At 43.3% G+C, this 16,841-nt stretch overlaps 1 protein-coding gene across 3 annotated transcripts in view; it reads right to left on the reverse strand.

Moving 5' to 3' along the window:
- Positions 1-5,907: 5,907 nt before the first annotated feature.
- ST8SIA5 (ST8 alpha-N-acetyl-neuraminide alpha-2,8-sialyltransferase 5) overlaps positions 5,908-16,841 on the reverse strand; it is a 113,933-nt gene continuing 102,999 nt past the window's right edge. For all 3 annotated transcript variants that reach the window (XM_050944751.1, XM_050944749.1, XM_050944750.1), the window contains 2 exons: positions 8,171-8,263; positions 5,908-6,922 (listed from right to left, as the gene is read on the reverse strand). In XM_050944751.1, the coding sequence (XP_050800708.1) occupies positions 6,454-6,922; positions 8,171-8,263 (562 nt within the window). In that variant the 3' untranslated portion in view covers positions 5,908-6,453. The remainder of the gene's footprint in view (positions 6,923-8,170; positions 8,264-16,841) is intronic.

Raw genomic sequence — 16,841 nt, forward strand, 5'->3', positions numbered from 1 at the left:
TAACCACCCTGACAGTTAGGAAGTTTTTCCTAATGTCCAACCTAAACCTCCCTTGCTGAAATTTAAGCACATTGCTTCTTGTCCTATCAACAATTCTTCTCCCTCCTCCTTGTAACAACCTTTTATGAACTTGAAAACTGCTATCATGTCCCCCCTCAGTCTTCTCTTCTCCAGACTAAACAAAGCCAATTTTTTCAATCTTCCTTCATAGGTCATGTTTTCTAGACCTTTAATCATTTTTGTTGCTCTTCTCTGGACTTTCTTCAATTTGACCACATCTTTCCTGAAATGTGGCACCCAGAACTGGACACAGTGCTCCAGTTGAGGCCTAATCAGTGCAGAGTAGAATGGAAAAAATACTTCTTGTGTCTTGCTTACAACACTCCTGCTAATACATCCCAGAATGATGTTTGCTTTTTTTGCAACAGTGTTACACTGTTGTCTCATATTTAGCTTGTGGTTCACTATAACCCTCAGATCCCTTTCATAGAATATTAGGGTTGGAAGAGACCTCAGGAGATCATCTAGTCCAATCCCCTGCTCAAAGCAGGACCAACACCAATTAAATCATCCCAGCCAGGGCTTTGTCAAGCTGGGCCTCAAAAACCTCTAAAGATGGAGATTCCACCACCTCTCTAGGTAATCCATTCCACTGCTTCATCACCCTCCTAGTGGAATAGTGTTTCCTAATATCCAGCCTAGACCTCCCCCGCTGCAACTTGAGACCATTGCTTCTTGTCCTGTCGTCTGCCACCACTGTACTCCTTTGTAGGTAGTTATTTACCATTCAGTGTTTGAATGAGGGGGAAGGGAAGCAAAATACCATCAAATTCAATGAGCTTCCTGATTTCAAGAAGGTATTTTCTTAAGCTTAAGAGTACTTGAACAGGATAAGAAATGATGGTATTAAAAAAAAAAGATGGTGAGGCTCTCCCTAAAATCCTTATTTTCCTCCTTTTGATTAAGCTGCCACATCAGGCAGGGTGCCTATGCCATAAACTCTGGCACTGACCACTGTGCAACTCATTCTGCAGTAATATTTTATAGATAATGTCCAATGTGCATCTGAGGGGTGTTGTTTCCCTTCATTATATTTATCTGCATCCTGGAAAGAGTGGAACAGCATTCCGTGGTCTCACCCCACCCTCACCCAATCCTGAAAGCTGCTCCATGAAGCTAGACCCCTGCAACTGCACAGAGCCCCACTGAAGTCATTGTGGGGACGCAGGCCTCTGACTTTATGGAGCCTAATGCAGAATCAGGGCCCAAGATGAGAACTAGGCTAAAGTTTCTACTTGGGGCATTTTCAAACCTGCATTCACTTTCCACAAGTCAACTTTTGAGCAACACTCTGCAAAACATACCAGGCAGGTAAACATAAACTCTCCAGAAAATAGCATACATGTTATTTCATAGGCTAATCATATACAAATATGGGTTTTTCTAGATCTACATAGTTCGTGTATGACTGTATATATCTAATTTATACAGCTATGTACACTATAGTGAAAAGCTTCCTGCACATGTTTGAGGCCTGTTTCTGTAGTCCCTACACAAACAAAACTCCCATTTACTTCCATGGGAATTTCATCTGGATAAACATTGCAGGCCTGGGCCTTTGGTGCAGATGTGTAAGTATCTTGCATATACATTTTGAAATTGTTAAAAAAATAGAGTAATTATAGAATCATAATCAAATACTAAAGACAGTAAAACTGCACCTATTACAGTGTAACCCCGGTCGAGGTACGTCAATTCGTTATGTAAAGCAAACAAAGAAAAGGAAAGGCCTGTTACCCTGTAGTTGTGTTTTCTATTATCCTCTTTTCCGGCCTAAAAATTGACACACTTTCTTATAATGAAAAGGCAGATTTGCATCATTTTCTCCTCATTTACTTATAACAAGGGAAGACTTGGAAAAGCATCTGTATCTGTCACAATACATCAGACTCCTTTCAGTCACTGGTGTTCACATCAACCAATAAAGCAAGGACATTTCCTCAGCAAAGGAAGTAACCATAGCAAAAAGAGCAGCAAAGCAATATTGAGCCAAATACTGACATCGTTACTCAATCCATAGTCAGGCAGAACCAGTCAAAGCTGAGTCAGGGATTCAGGATCACTCTTATTATTATCAAGCTTAAGACACAACAAAAGGCAATGTTGTCTAGAGAGCTAGGCAAGGTACTGTGCACCAGTTCTAATCCCAATTTTGACACTGACTCACCTTGTGATAATTCACCTAATTTACCTCTGCCCCAGTCTCCTCAAACATAAAATGGGGATGTTAACCCTTAACTACCTCACCAGGGAGTTGTGAGGATAAGCTAGTTGGTGTTTGTGGAACACTTTAAGAATGAAAAATGTTATGCACACTCTAACAGCAAGACTGACTCTTACATTACACTATTCATCCGAGGTGCTCAGGGTATGTTGTGAACAGGAGGTGACCACTATTATCCCTATTTCACAGATGGAGAAACTGAGGCCCAGAAGTTAAAATGACTTGTCTAAGGTCACTCAGCAAGTCAGCAGCAGGAACAGAACTCAAACCTCCTAATCGCACTCAAACGCCCTAGCCACTAGTCCACATTCCTCTGTATATAGCACTTTTACCACCGCCACCACCAATACATACATTAGTTTAATCGACACATCAAAGATGCAGCCCTCTTTTGCATATTAAATCAAGGAAAAACATTCCACACACTCAGGCATTCATAAGCTCATATATTGTGTGCTTAGTATTTTATGTCTGCTAAATACAAATCAACGCTTGCTCAAATGTAATATACCTTTGGTGCCTACAGCATGACAACAAAACTACAGAACCCTGGAGCATGGGCATCTCTTCTGCTTCACTTGGTATTTTCCCCTGTGATCTTTCCCCTAGGAGCTCTGAAATGCTATAATCAATTACAGTGATGGGTGTTACATAGTCAACAGGCTACAAAAATCTTATATCACAGTATTTCCTGTTCTAAGGAAAGGGAGGTATGGGAGCATCTCCAAACACCATCCTGGTCACTGCTGGGAAACACTGACTTTTGAATGAAGACAACTGTACTTCTCTTCCTTTTAGATTTGTTTTCTTTATGTTTTGTTTATAATGGGAGCAATTTTGATAGATGGAGGGATGGGAAGGAGCTCTGAAACCAAATTTCAAAGGAGAGAGTCAAAGTCTTGCAAGAACAGCTTCTGAGATCTCTACATTGTAAACTAAAAACCCTAGGCCTCTGATTCAGCCTCAAACCCTAGCCAAAACCTTATATCAGAGCCTCCTGTAGCCCCATTAAGGTACACAGCTCTTTACATGCCAAGTAAGGCATGTTTCCTGACCTAGGGCTTCAAATCTAAATAAGACGACAGTGGATCACAATTCAGGTGAGGAAAATGAGAAAGTGTATTGTTTGAAGAGGTGAGGTTGAAGGAAGAGAGAGAGGACAGCAAGAGTGTCTCAGGTGAATAGGGCATGAAGGTGAGAGAGTCATAAAGATGTAGCAAGCCATGGGAAAAGTTTGGGAAGTGCATGGGCAGAGAGTGGGGGAGGGGGAGAAATGAAAGAAGAGATGTGAGATAAAGGTGGGGCGAGATCACGCAGGGCTGTGTAGGGGACTGATTTTGACATAGTAAGAGACAGGGAACTAATGGAGGGTCTTAAGGAGAGGACTGAGGTGACAGAACGGGGAAACAGAAAGAAGAGTGGAAAGGAGAGGTGAGAAGCAGAGAGACAAGATGGGAGCAAGTTCCCGTCATAAAAGTGAGAGGAACCAGCAAGTAAGTTATTAATGGTGGGATTGGAGAAAGAGCAGATATTACTGATATTCAGCAAGCTGAATTTAGACAATTTGGTGAAAGACTGGATATATATAGAGAGAAGAGTCTCAGATAACACCAAGGTTGTGGGCCTGGAAAATAGGAAGGAGAGTGCAATTGTCTATGGAGATAGAGAATTTGGACTGCTACTACTAGAATCAATAAGTTTGTGTTTGACTTCAAATGGGCCTTTAGAAAGGGAGACCGGAATGAAGAGGTAAGAAGGGTTAGATGCTAAATTGATAGAAATATTATAAACAGCTAGGGAGAGAGAGGTTTGATGGATTAAAGCCAAACAGCAGAAGAAAGATCTCAGGGTCAGAAAGAGGGAGGGAAGGAAGAAGGGAAGGAAATAGTGTTGGAATAGGGCAGGGAAGGGAGGGAGCTTGTCAGATTTGGCAAATTTGGTTTATGAAAAAGATGGCAACATAATCCTTGTCTGGATCCAACTTTCACATCCTTGGCCTACCCCTGACCAGATGTGCCGATTTTATAGGGACAGTCCTGATATTTGGGGCTTTGTCTTATATAGGCGCCTATTATCCCCCTCTCCCCCACACATCCCATCCCGATTTTTCACATATGCTATCTGGTCACCCTAACCCCTAATAGGGATGAGGAATCAGAATATCCTAAAGTCATTAAGAACTCTGGATGTGTGGTTTTAGCTCTCTACTACAGGCCATTAAAGTAAGTCCCAAGAACTAAATTAATCTGTTCCCCAAACAAGATAAATTCCATGAAGTTCAAAGTATGAAACTAACTCGGCATCAACATTGATATCAACGTATCAAGAATTAGACTCAGCAGAACTGGTAACAATAAACGGAAGGGTTCTCTCTCTGCTATGCCTTTTAACCTCTCTTTAATCAGACCTTTGTTTTCCAGTGGTTAAGTGCTTTCTAATCTACTGCCAAAATGGCATCTCCCAGATAGGCCAGAAGAGATGTGGCTAGTTTAATATGGAGACAAATATTGCAAATATAAGATATCTGTGGAAATATTAAACTACTCATTTTACAACTCACCATAATCTAGGGGAGAAGGCCAGGTCCCAGGGTCCACCTTCCATATTATTTAGACCTAGAAAACACTGAACCAGGTTAGATTGTACATGTTTATCAAATTACTGATACTATGTACGAAGCTGCTAAATATTTCAATTAAAGGCTTGTCTATACTTCAAAGATTTGCCAATTTAATTATGGCAGCATAGTTTAAACAGAAAAAGCCCCTAGGTTGGACACACCTGTAACAGTATGAAAGTGCTTATACCAGGATAGCTCATTCTTGTACAGGAACTGAAATAAGCTATACCAGTGTAAAGCACCTTTTAAAAAACTGCAGCTACCCTAGGGCTTTTACCAGCATAACTATGTGAGCAAAAAAATCCCTCTGACATCACTGACATAGTTATGATGGTAAAACTGTTAAGTGTAGGTTAGCGCTAAGATGGGATAACACTCACAGCAGTGTCCCCAACAGAAGACAATGTCTAATTAATACATTTAAGGTCTCTAAATGTATAACTTTAAATTAAACACACAGAAAACCATGAGAAGCGTCTCCACAGTTAAACTTCATTTCTATCTCCTCCCAGCCCTCCAGTCATCAGCATTTACTTTCCCACCGCTGCTGTAAATACTGAGTGACTAGAAAGCTTTCCCACTGAGGGAAGCTCCTCGTCATTCTGGTGCTTCAACAAAATCATCTGGAAAAAATAATCTACAAGAAGAGCCTTGTCGTGTCCTAGGGTCGGTGCCATATGAACCCAAAAATCAGTTCTGCAAACCTGAGCTTCAAGAGAACTACTCCCATGCGCTGGCAGAATTCTATGGGACCAACATATTACTTTGCTAAGAAATAGAAGTCCAGAGCTGGTGACTGCAGGAAGAAAATGTGTTTGGGGAAGGGAGGGAGGCGTGTAAGACACAAGGAGGTATGTGGGAAAACAAAGAAGAGGCAGCTGTGATTTGATAAGATTGATGCAGTTACATTTTGCTGGGAATTGCAGTTTAACCACCTGTTCTGTCCTGCCTGGCTTCTCACAAATGATCTAACCTCACCATGAGATATTACACAGACATGTTTCATCGATGCTATGAGTCATTACACAATAAAGACCACAGCTTATACCTCTCCCCTTACAACTACAATAATGCTTAAAGAATTTGTTTTTAAAACCCTAATGCAAGAGAATAGCAGTTTCAATAAAAATCGACAATGCCCGCAGTTGTCTATGAGTCAAAACACCTTTCTAATGCCCTGCAGTATATGCTAAAATTCGCTTTACCGAATGGGTTCCGTTTGGTGCTTTTCCTAAAAGTGAAATGATAGCTACACTAATGTGCTTTGTATATCCCTAAAACCTGTTGAAAATGTGCTTCTTGATCTGATTTCCAGGGCAGTGCATATCCTATGATGGATGAGTTTCACTTCACCCAAATCACATAATCCTACCCCATCTAGCAGGAAGGATGCTGGAATTCCAGCTTCTATGGGATGCAATACTTTGAGAAATCGATATTGAACAATTATTGCATAATCTCAGGATGTAATAAAACTCTTCTATACTGCACATAGACACTGAGTTCCTGTTGCGCTTTTACATCGGAGGAAAAACCATCATCATCATCATCAACAGCAGCTGCAAGTCCCAGTATGAACCTGCAGGATCCCCTTGCTGTGCATGTGGAGGAAGTTGAAGATTTCTGAGGGCATTGCGTGGAAGCCAGGGCGAGGTTTGACATTGTCGTAGTAATGGTGCGTTATAAAAATCCCTGAGGGGTTCATGGGGAAAGCCCAAAAGCCAAAAAGATGGACCTCTTCACAGAGCTCCAGGGCAGCAGTCACCAGAATCAATCCCGTGCTAATCCGCTTGGCACGCACCCCTTGACCAAGCCAGTAGCGCGAGACGTTGATGAGATACTGAGGGTGGAAATAGTAGACAGCTTGCTGAGATTCAAAATCATCCAGGACGTATTTGACCCGGATAGAGACATCTGTGTTGCGGGTGTTGTAGAAAGCAGGCAGCAGCACCGATGCATTTTCATAAACCTGTAGCACATCATAAAAAGGTTTCCTCCATTTCTCCAGTTTATGGAATCTAAAGATAAAAGGATACAAGTGATTATCAGGCTGTGAGGTTCAATAAGAATTAAACTAACAAACAAGAAGCTTTCCATAAAGATTCCCTGACACAATGAAACACCCCTGATCTTAATAAACCGAGCTGCTTGCAAAAAATATTTGAAATGATCTTTCAGTGACAAACAGAAAATGTATTTAGCTCTGTGGCTGGTAGGAAATTTGTCATTAAAAAGTTTTGGTAATAAAAAAGGGAGGGGGGAGACAGAAAATCATGAATATATTTCACCTTTCCCAACCAGTAAACCCTTTGACTAGTGGTCAAAAAATGAGTCAAAATTGCCACAAAAATTTCATCCTTTATTTTTTCCATCAAAATTTAGGTGGAAAACTTTAAATTTTGAAATGTTTTTACTAGTTGTATTCGATACATACTAACACATATCAGTGTTGGGGATTATATAAGAATTAATGTCACTTCAGAGTAGAAATTGTAGTGAAACATCTAAAACGTAATGTTTGAAAGAAGCTTGTCTCTGTTGGGACCAACTCCCATTCACGTTACTCATGCAAGAAGGCACGATGAATGGACTTCTCGAGTGAGGCAAGCAGGAGGTGGCTCTAAGGCCTCAGTCCTGCAAGCACTCAAGCATGCGATTAACATTATGCATGTGAGTGGTCCTGTTGATTCAACAGGATCACACAAGGCCCTCCTTAACTTTAAGCACATGCTGTTGACTTCAGTGGGACGTAAGCATGTGCTTTGATGTGCTTTGATGGATTGGGGCCAGAATGCTCAGCATATTACATGATCGATCCTTTAGGTCAGGGGTCGGCAACCTCTGGCACGTGGCTCGCCAGGGTAAGCACCCTGGCTGGCCGGGCCAGTTTGTTTACCTGCTGCATCGGCTGGCTGGGCCGATTATGGCTCCCACTTGCTGCGGTTCACCATCCCAGGCCAATGGGGATGATGGGAAGCAGTGCAGGCGAGGGATGTGCTGGCTGTGGCTTCTTGCCACCCCCATTGGCCTGGGACGGCGAACCATGGCCAGTGGAAGCCGCGATCGACTGAACCTGCCGACGCGGCAGGTAAACAAACTGGCCCAGCCCGCCAGGGTGCTTACCCTGGCGAGCCGCGTGCCAGAGGTTGCTGACCCCCGCTTTAGGTCTTGTCTAACTGCAGCCAGATTTTCTGTGACACTTTTGTTTGTCTGTTTTGCAAAGACAAGAGGAAAGTCTAAAGGGGTTAAAAAAAAAAAGAATTGACCTTTCAGTAATAATGCTGGGATTGACTGTCACAATGTCTGTCTTTACACCAACGTCCACGATATATTTCTCAGATATAGGAGGTAAATTGCATCTAAAGGAAAGAAGTAAAAAGTAAGTTCGAGAATGCCTTGCCACTGTTCGGGATGAGAATATAGAACTGTCTTTAAACATTCGTTATAAACAGCAAAATAAGAAGCAGACTGTGAATTAAGAATCTGATCATGGTATACGTAATCTGATGGACTGTGGTATACTTGGTCCTGCCTCAGCACAGGGGCAAGGGTGGACTAGAGGACTTCTTGAGGTCTCTCCCAGCCCTACAATTCTCTGATTCTAAAACAAGTTGATGCTTAAACTGCACACTACAGGTCACAAATTGTTAATTTCAGTGGCTGTAAAAAGAAAAATACTTACTCCTCCCTGCTCATATGAATGTTAACACACACATGCGCCCTGTAGAAATGTCCATTGCCTGTTAATAACATTTCCCTCTTGTCAGTTCATTGGCTTTGATTCTGATTATAGTTATGGCCAGAAATATCTGGATGAGACTCCAAGAAAAACTAATCTCTAAACTCCCAGGGTTCTTCAAATATCCCCTTCTATATTGTGGATACTTAGAACGTTTTACCCAAAAGCTAAATATAAATTAGATAAACTGGCATTTACACACTTATATACCTTCTGTTACCATACTATTGGAGCAACTCAAAATCTTATTTGTTTTTATGCTCACGGTACCCACTGAGGTAGGGCAGTGCTGTTATCCCCATTGTACAGATGGGAAACTGAGGCACTAAGGGTATGTCTACCACTGGAATGTGAGCCCAGGCTCAGCCTCAGGACTCAGACACAGGGTACCAGGACCTTGACCCAGGGTTCAAGTCCTATTGCTTTGCAGTGCACATGCTGTCCCACTTGACTCAGGTCCTGGGAGTCCTCCAAAAACGATCCCACAATCCCGTAGACCAATTTCCTTTGTCCTTGCTATCTTCCTTTGTCTTCTCTATCTAAAATCTTCAATTTATTCTAGAAAACAGCAGCAACCACCCTCGGTGTACATCAGCAGCTCAGTAAGTCAGCGTTAACCCATCCATTGTCTTCTGATCACTGAGCTGCCTACACACCATCAGAGAGCCTTCTGTGTTTGCAATGAAGATAGAACAGAACAAGCCTTTTGCAAAGCGCGCTGGTTCATGGTCACAGGAGCACAGCCTAGTTTTGCAAACTCTCTGGTGCAAGGCCAGCAGAACTGTGGTCTTCAGTAAGAGGACCAGGAATGACCCTGCACAGTAGCAAATAGCAAAGAGGCTGGCAGCTTTGTAAATATACCGAAGCAGTGACTAGTGCAGGGAGCGGGTTAAGCAGCTCAGTGAGTACCGGAAAACCAGGGACCAGAACTGCACCTGGGAGAACTTGTCAAAATCATGCCCATTTTATGAAGAGTTTGGCCAGGTGCCGGGCCCTATGCCCAGAATGGTGCCAACTGTTGTGCATGATGACCTGGTCAGCTGGAATCGTGTCCAAGTGGCCCCAGAATCTTGGGCAGTGGGTATCAAAGGTCAGGGGAGGTTAAGCCTCCCCAACCCTAACCCGTGGCCTCACCCATGTTCCACTCCAAGGCCCTGCCCTCCCTCCTCCTGCTCCCGGCCCCGAACTCCCCTGAAGCTGGCAGGGGCTCAGCTCCAGCTGATGGCTTGGAGTTTGGTTTGCCCAGGGGGAAAGGATGGGCTAGTGGCCCAGGGCAGTGCTGGGGCTGGCCCAGGGCGGAGCAGGGGAAGGCAGGCTGGAGCTTCTCCAGCAGTGGGGGCGGGGGCATCTCGGGGCTCCTCTGGTAGGGTTGCCAACTTTGGTTGTATGAATTCCTGGAGATTTCATCACATGGCATAATTTTTAATTAAAGATTAATCTTTAAATTCCTGGAGACTCCAAGACAATTCTGGAGGGTTGCAACCCTATCCTCCGGCTGTGTGGGATGGGCCCTCAGGCAGAAAGGATGGGGCCAGCGGGGTAGCCTCCCTGAAGGAGAGGTTCATCTGCCACCCATGCCCAGAATCTATCATGGGGATTGATGGGAGCCAGCATCAAGCACCGAACGGAGACAAAGAAGTCACTCTGTTGCTGAAAGCAGTTCCAGAGCAGGCCCTGGAGCAGCTGCACACTCTGGGTCTATACTCAGAACAGCTGTTGATGCAGCCCCTGAGGAAGAGCCTGCAGCAGACACAGACAGGACAGAAGCTGCCCCTAAGCCTGGTAAGTTTCCAGCTCCATTTTAATGTTTATTAATACAGAAATGGGAAGGATTTCCATTCTATGAACCAATGCTGAAGTTATGAGAAGCCCCAGCTAGCAGCATGTATCTGCTAGTGGTGGACTGTATGCCAGAGACGTAGCTCCCCCCATCATATGGAGTTCAAAAAGGCAACTAGGACATGCAAACATTGAAGAACGCATTTGAAGTGTATCTTCACTGGAAAGGCACAGATTTTTGCTAGGGCCATTCTTGTCACTTAAAAATAATAACCTTATATTGCCATGCCTGTAAGTATGCCTCTCTATAACCATTTTATGGTCTATCAAGCCGCCTGGCAATAGTGACCACTCCGTGCATGCGTGTGTGTGTGTATTTGGAGAAATGTGTTCCATTCACAAATTTAGTCCAGTTCAGTTGTAGGTAATCCATGCAGTCTATAGGTGACAAAACCATTTGTTCCAAATATGACTGTGGTTCGAAATTTTCTCAGAAATGTGCTGGGGCTGGGAGGAGGAAGGCTGTGGAGTTCTGCGTGTTTCCATGCAGTCATGGCAGGATAAGCCATGTGCAAGCTAATGCAGCATCCTGTTGATTCCTGACCCAATCCTGGGTGCTGATAGCTACAAACTTTTCCTGAAGCAGGAATTCCAGATAGGTTGTCACATTTCGGGGAAGGGCATATGTTCCAGGGCCACCAGCCCAGACCACTCATAGCTGTGCTGTTCATTCACTTTACGTCTGAATACTTCTGTTGCATAACCTGCAGGTTTCCCACCAGCAGACTGGAATAACATCTCCCTTTGCCAGTCAGGCACCACAAGAACTGTTATGTCCTCCAAAATGTGGAAGGCCTGAAATAATAGAAAAAGTCTGTCACCCCACACCACCTGCCCCTAAACCCAAGTAGTTTTGCAATTTTCTACAATAAAAAAATGCAGCTTTGCATCTTTAACTTACCATTGTGCCGGCAATTCTTTTGCTGCACAATTAACCAAGCTGTGTCCAGGAGCTTCTGTGGGCCAAAGCATCCTTCTCACAATATATTGAAGTTCTGTTTGTAAAAGTATCATTTTATGTCCTTGAAACTCCACAAAGATCTTTCCTGTGTTCCTGCAGGGAGCTATTTGAGACAATAACTCTCTATGGCTCTCCCTGTTCCAGGCCAATTGAACTCTAATGGCTGCAGCACCTCCACTGCTCAACCGCACTGCAGCACACACCTGGGCCAATGTAGCTTCAGAGCCCATTCCATGAGGAAGCGTTTCCGTGATGAACTTATGGTTGAAGTTCTGGAGAGGGCCACAAGTAGTTCCCATGCCAAAGGCAAAGGGACCTGTGGCTAGAGGAAGGGCATGTTGCCAGGTGAAAGGCTCAGGCTGGCTCCATAGCTTGAGGACAGGGTTTTAGCATGGGAGTAAGCACTTGCTTCACAGTTTCTGGAATAGGAAAGGTGGCTAAGGGAGGAGGACAGAGCTCAGCAGAAAGAACGGTTTGAGTGGCCCATATTATTGACTGCAAGGGTAACAGCTCTTGCTATATCGTCTAAGCGTGGCCTGAGTCCTCTGCACACTGCCTGTGCTGCAGTCCAGAAGCAGCTTGAAAGACTCCATGGCTGGGTGGCCCAGGCAATCGGACCCCATGCGTGGCGTGGCTGGGCATGGCAATGTTACCCCATGGAGCCCTCCATGTTGACCCCTTCCCCGTGTATGCCTCCACCTCCCTCCCACAGCACCAAGTGCATGGCAAATAGGGAAAGAAGGGAAAAGAGAACAGGGGGTCAGGGAAAATGTAATGATGGGGGCGGGGGTTCTGTTTTGTGTGTGGTTTCACTGTTTGCACTTTTTCATGCACTTTGTGGGGTGGAGGAGTTGTTTCTGCAAGCTTCTGTTGTGACTGATGTTTTGGTGTGGAGATGGCAGCTGGGAATGGCTGGATGTTGTACTTTTCTAAAACATGTTTATAATTAAAGCTTTTTATTTAATCAAATAAGTTTATTTCTATCACTGCTTCACATGGTGCGATGTGTATTCAAAATAATAAAGGTAAACACATGATCAGGACAATTAGGAATTTGTATGCAAAGACGATCCCTCAACCCAGTTATCTATAGCCATTCATACTTCAATCACTTCCTTACATCAATCCATTCTTGAATAACCCTCTTCCCCCTATTTCATAAGTGGTCTTCTCATTCATAATTCCACCCTCCTCTCCAAGCACCGCACCCCTCCCCACAATCAATAAGCCTCATACCTCCCACCAGACCCCACAAGCACATTCATAAAGGTACTATTTCCCCCTTTTCCATTGGACCATGCAAATCCACAATGTGGGAGCACAAAGCATCGCTGACTGCTGTTGTCCGGGTGCATCCAGCTCCAGCTGTAGTAAATGCACTTTCTGGCTGCGGGTACCAATTCAGCGGCCCGTCGCTGCCATAGGCCCATTCAGGGGGAAATGGCTCACCTTTGGCTTCACAGAGATTGTGAAGAGCACAGGAAGCCACAGTGAAGCAGACAGCATTGATGACACTGGCATCCAAATGGGTCTGTAGACATCTCAAATGAGATTTCAATCTGCCAAAAGCACATTCAGCAACCATTCTACACCTGCTGAGAGTGTATTTAAACTATCTTTTGCCAGGGCCTCTGAAATCAGGGTACAGTTTCATAAGCCAAGGCAAAAGGAGGTATTGCAAGGTCCCCCAGAATAATGATGGGGACAGAAACACCATTGATGATAATGTCAATTGGTGGGGATAGTGTCATTTGGTGGGAACAGCCTGTCCATGAATGTAGACTCCTGACTGCTGGAAAACCCCAGCATCTTGAGTTTTTCTAGTACAACCCATGCTGACATTCATAAATCACCCTCTGGGGTCCACAAGAGCCTGCATAACGATGGAGTAGTGCCCTTTGTGGTTTATGTACTTGTGTGCTCAAACTACGAGCACATGAATCCCATCAATGGCCCCAGTGCAGTTTGGAAACTTCATATTCTCAAAGCCAGCAATTACTTCAGGACCGCCACTTTGGGGTAAACCACATGCCTGATTGCCTCAGAAACCTCGATAGCCACTTTACCCATAGTTGACTTTCCAACACCAAACTGGTTTGCAACAGACCTGTAGCAGTCTGGGGTAGCCAGCTTCTAAATGGCAATAGCAACCAGCTTCTGGACCAGCAGGGGTGGCCTCATGCATATGTCTTTATTCTGGAAGATTGGACAAGTGGCTTGCAAAGCTCCAGAAATGTAGCTTTCTTCATGTCAAAGTTCTGGACCCATGGCTAGTCATCCCAGGTCTGCATGACAATGTGATCCCGCCAGTCTGTGCTTGTGGCCCTGCTCCAGAAGCTCCAGGCTACAGAGGGGGCACTAGAGGCTGTACAGAATGTACTGAGAAGCAGTTAGTCAGTTCGAGTCTGTCATGCTTGGTGCTCTTCCTCCTCTGCCTCCTCCTCTTCCTGCTCCCTTTATAGGTCAGAAGATGCCACCGAAATGTGCATCAGCATCTCCTGGAAGTGCTGCCCATTCCCTGACACAGGAGTGAAAACGCAAGCAAGAGAAGTTCTTCAAAAAGTGTTTTCTCCATGTTGCTAGCTCGGGTAGCTGGAAGCCCACTGACCAAAATAACTGCTTGGCAAGATGTGTTGGCAGGTGGTTCAAACTTCCTGTAATGTGCATGGTGGATCGTCAAGTTTTCCCACAGTGCAACATGGTCGAAGGGCTAGCTAGAGCGTCTGGGATTTGGTTGGTTTGACTTCAGCCTGGTTGCTGCAGTGTGGACGCCAGCGCCTCAGGTTCAAGCCTGCATTAGAAAATTCTTAATCTACTGTTAACAATCGGTTTAGATGCTCATGCCTGGGTTCTCTAACCCAGGGTCAGCTGACTTAAGACCCACTAACCCTGGACTTACATTGCAGTGCAGACGTACCCTAAGAGGCAGATTTTTTTTTAACAGTATTGAGGAACGTAAAGAGGCAGATAGGTGCTTTTGAAAACCTCACCAGGACTCCATCTACCTCATTAGGCACCTAAGCATCTTCACAAATCTGGCCCTAAGTGCCTTGCTCAAGATCACACAGGAAGATTGTATGGAGCAGGGAACTGAACTCGGCCCTTCCAAGTCCTCCCTTTCAAGGCACAATCTTCTAATATTGAGGATTCTGCAATTAGAAGTCTTATGTAGTTTCAATAAGATCTGAAGTTGTTTAACAAGATGGCAGCAATGACCTTTTGGAGGGAATGTAGTTGAAGACAATTGTTCATACATTCGTACTAGTGTCCATATCATTTCGGAGACTGACATCATTGTCTATCCTTCAGCCATGGTAGGATTGCTCCCTACGATATTTCTTCTGCTAGCATGTCCAGTCTAGTTTTAAATTTCTCTAGTAAGTTAGGTTCTACTAATTCCCTTGGCAGCTAAGTCCATAGCCTATTAGAACTCACTTTTAGGAAGATTCTCCAAATATTCAGTTTCAATTTTTAATTTTCTTAATTACCCAACTAGCAGCAAGTATCAGTGCAATACAGAAATACATTAGGGCAAATTCTATTTGTTGAATTAAAAAACATCTTATAAAAATAATGAAATCAGCTTAAAACAACAATATTTTTGGTGCAAGAATCATAAAATCATAAAATGTTGTGCAAGATCCCGCCAGGGATCTACTCCAAATGTGCCTGATGTATTTCCATGTAGTTTTCCTATTTGGTCAGTAGGTGGAGCAAGGCAACAGCAACTGGAGATAAATGAAATTCCATATATAATCTAAAATAAAATCCATTGTGGTCTATATTTGTTTTCTAGAGAGGAAAAAATGGTTTCAAACCCTTCTAAACATAAACGTCCCTGTTAGTGTTAAAATAGGCATCAACATCATTACCACTGACTTCAGCAGCGTTCTTTGGGCGTCCTGCAATATATTTTTGAGCAGTTTTTATGGCAAAATGAGACGATTATCATCCCACAGTGAAGCAATATGGCATCAGTTCAGGAAAACTTGCCTCTTTGGGACTGCACTTAAGAACATACTTTACTTCAAAGTTGACATCAACAGAACTTAAATATGTGCTTTAAGTTAAGCACATGTGAAATGCTGTTCTGAATAGACTTCTGGATTTGAGTATTTGCATTTCTTAATCAGGGCCTATCTTCCTTCTAGACATCAAACCACTTTCTTTGTATGAGAATCCTAATATTACAATTGTTTCCACTGAAATTCAGTCATTTTTGACATGCTCTTTCTTTTGATTTGATCAAACTCTCAGGAACCTAATCATTAGTATCAAAATAAACACAACTTCCACTCTTTATCTTGATCCACTTCCATCTCTCTGGGCTAGTACAGGTCAATTTAGGCTATGGAAAGTCCCTGTGTAACAGAAACGTCAACATTCTGAATGAGATCACAGGAAAAAAAGAGTCCAAAAAAGATTATTACAACTAAAAGTTGCATTATGCAGACACTAATGTTATGACGTCTGCTGCACATGCTGCCATTCACCTACTCATGGTTGGCAATCTAAATTCATAACAAGATCTGCTGCTTATTTCAATTACAGTGACAAGAACAGTCTTGACCAATACAAATAGGTGGGACTCTGTATAAATTCAGTTTGGGTTACCTTGTCTCCAGAAAAAAATAGAAACTAGCCTGAAAAGCCAAAGAAAATTACTAGAAGCACAGAGGAATGGATTAAAAAGATCACAACTGTTTAGTTTAGTGAGGATACAAAAGGTGATATGACAAAGGTGTATTTAGTAATGAACAGTGAAAAGAAGACTCATGGGTTGTTCCTAATTATTCCTTGACACCTAATGAAATTAAAAGGCAATCAGCCAGAATCTGATCTCATTTTCACCAGTGTAAATCAGGGTAACTCACTGACTTTAATGTAACTAAGATCAGAATCTGGTCCCATAAAGGTAAAAATGTAAAAAGGAATATTTTTATGCAACACAATAAATAATCTGTGGAACTCACTGACACAAAATATAAGCCAGACGAAGATTTTAATAGGATTCAAAGACATTGATCAGAGAGAGACAAGGTGGGTGAGATAATATCTTCTCCCTGGACTAACTTCTACTTGGGGAAGAGACAGAGAGAGCTCTCAGAAGAGCACTGTGTAGTTTGAAAGCTTGTCTCTGTCTCTTCCCCCAGCAGAAGATGGTCCAACAAAACACATCATCTCACTCACTTTGTCATCCTGAGACCAACATAGCTACAATACTAAAGACATTGATATGAATAATAAAAATAACCTCCTGAGTTACAATAAGGAGGATGAAAATGTATAGGGATATCCTCCTTCAGGACATAAACCAGTTACCCCCACAGACACGTAATTTCATAATTGTCTATTAGGTAGGTTTCTCTCCTAAATGATCTGGCCATTGCCAGAAACA

Source organism: Gopherus flavomarginatus, chromosome 3, assembly GCF_025201925.1.
Source record: "Gopherus flavomarginatus isolate rGopFla2 chromosome 3, rGopFla2.mat.asm, whole genome shotgun sequence".
In the NCBI taxonomy this organism is placed as follows: Eukaryota; Metazoa; Chordata; order Testudines; family Testudinidae; genus Gopherus; species Gopherus flavomarginatus.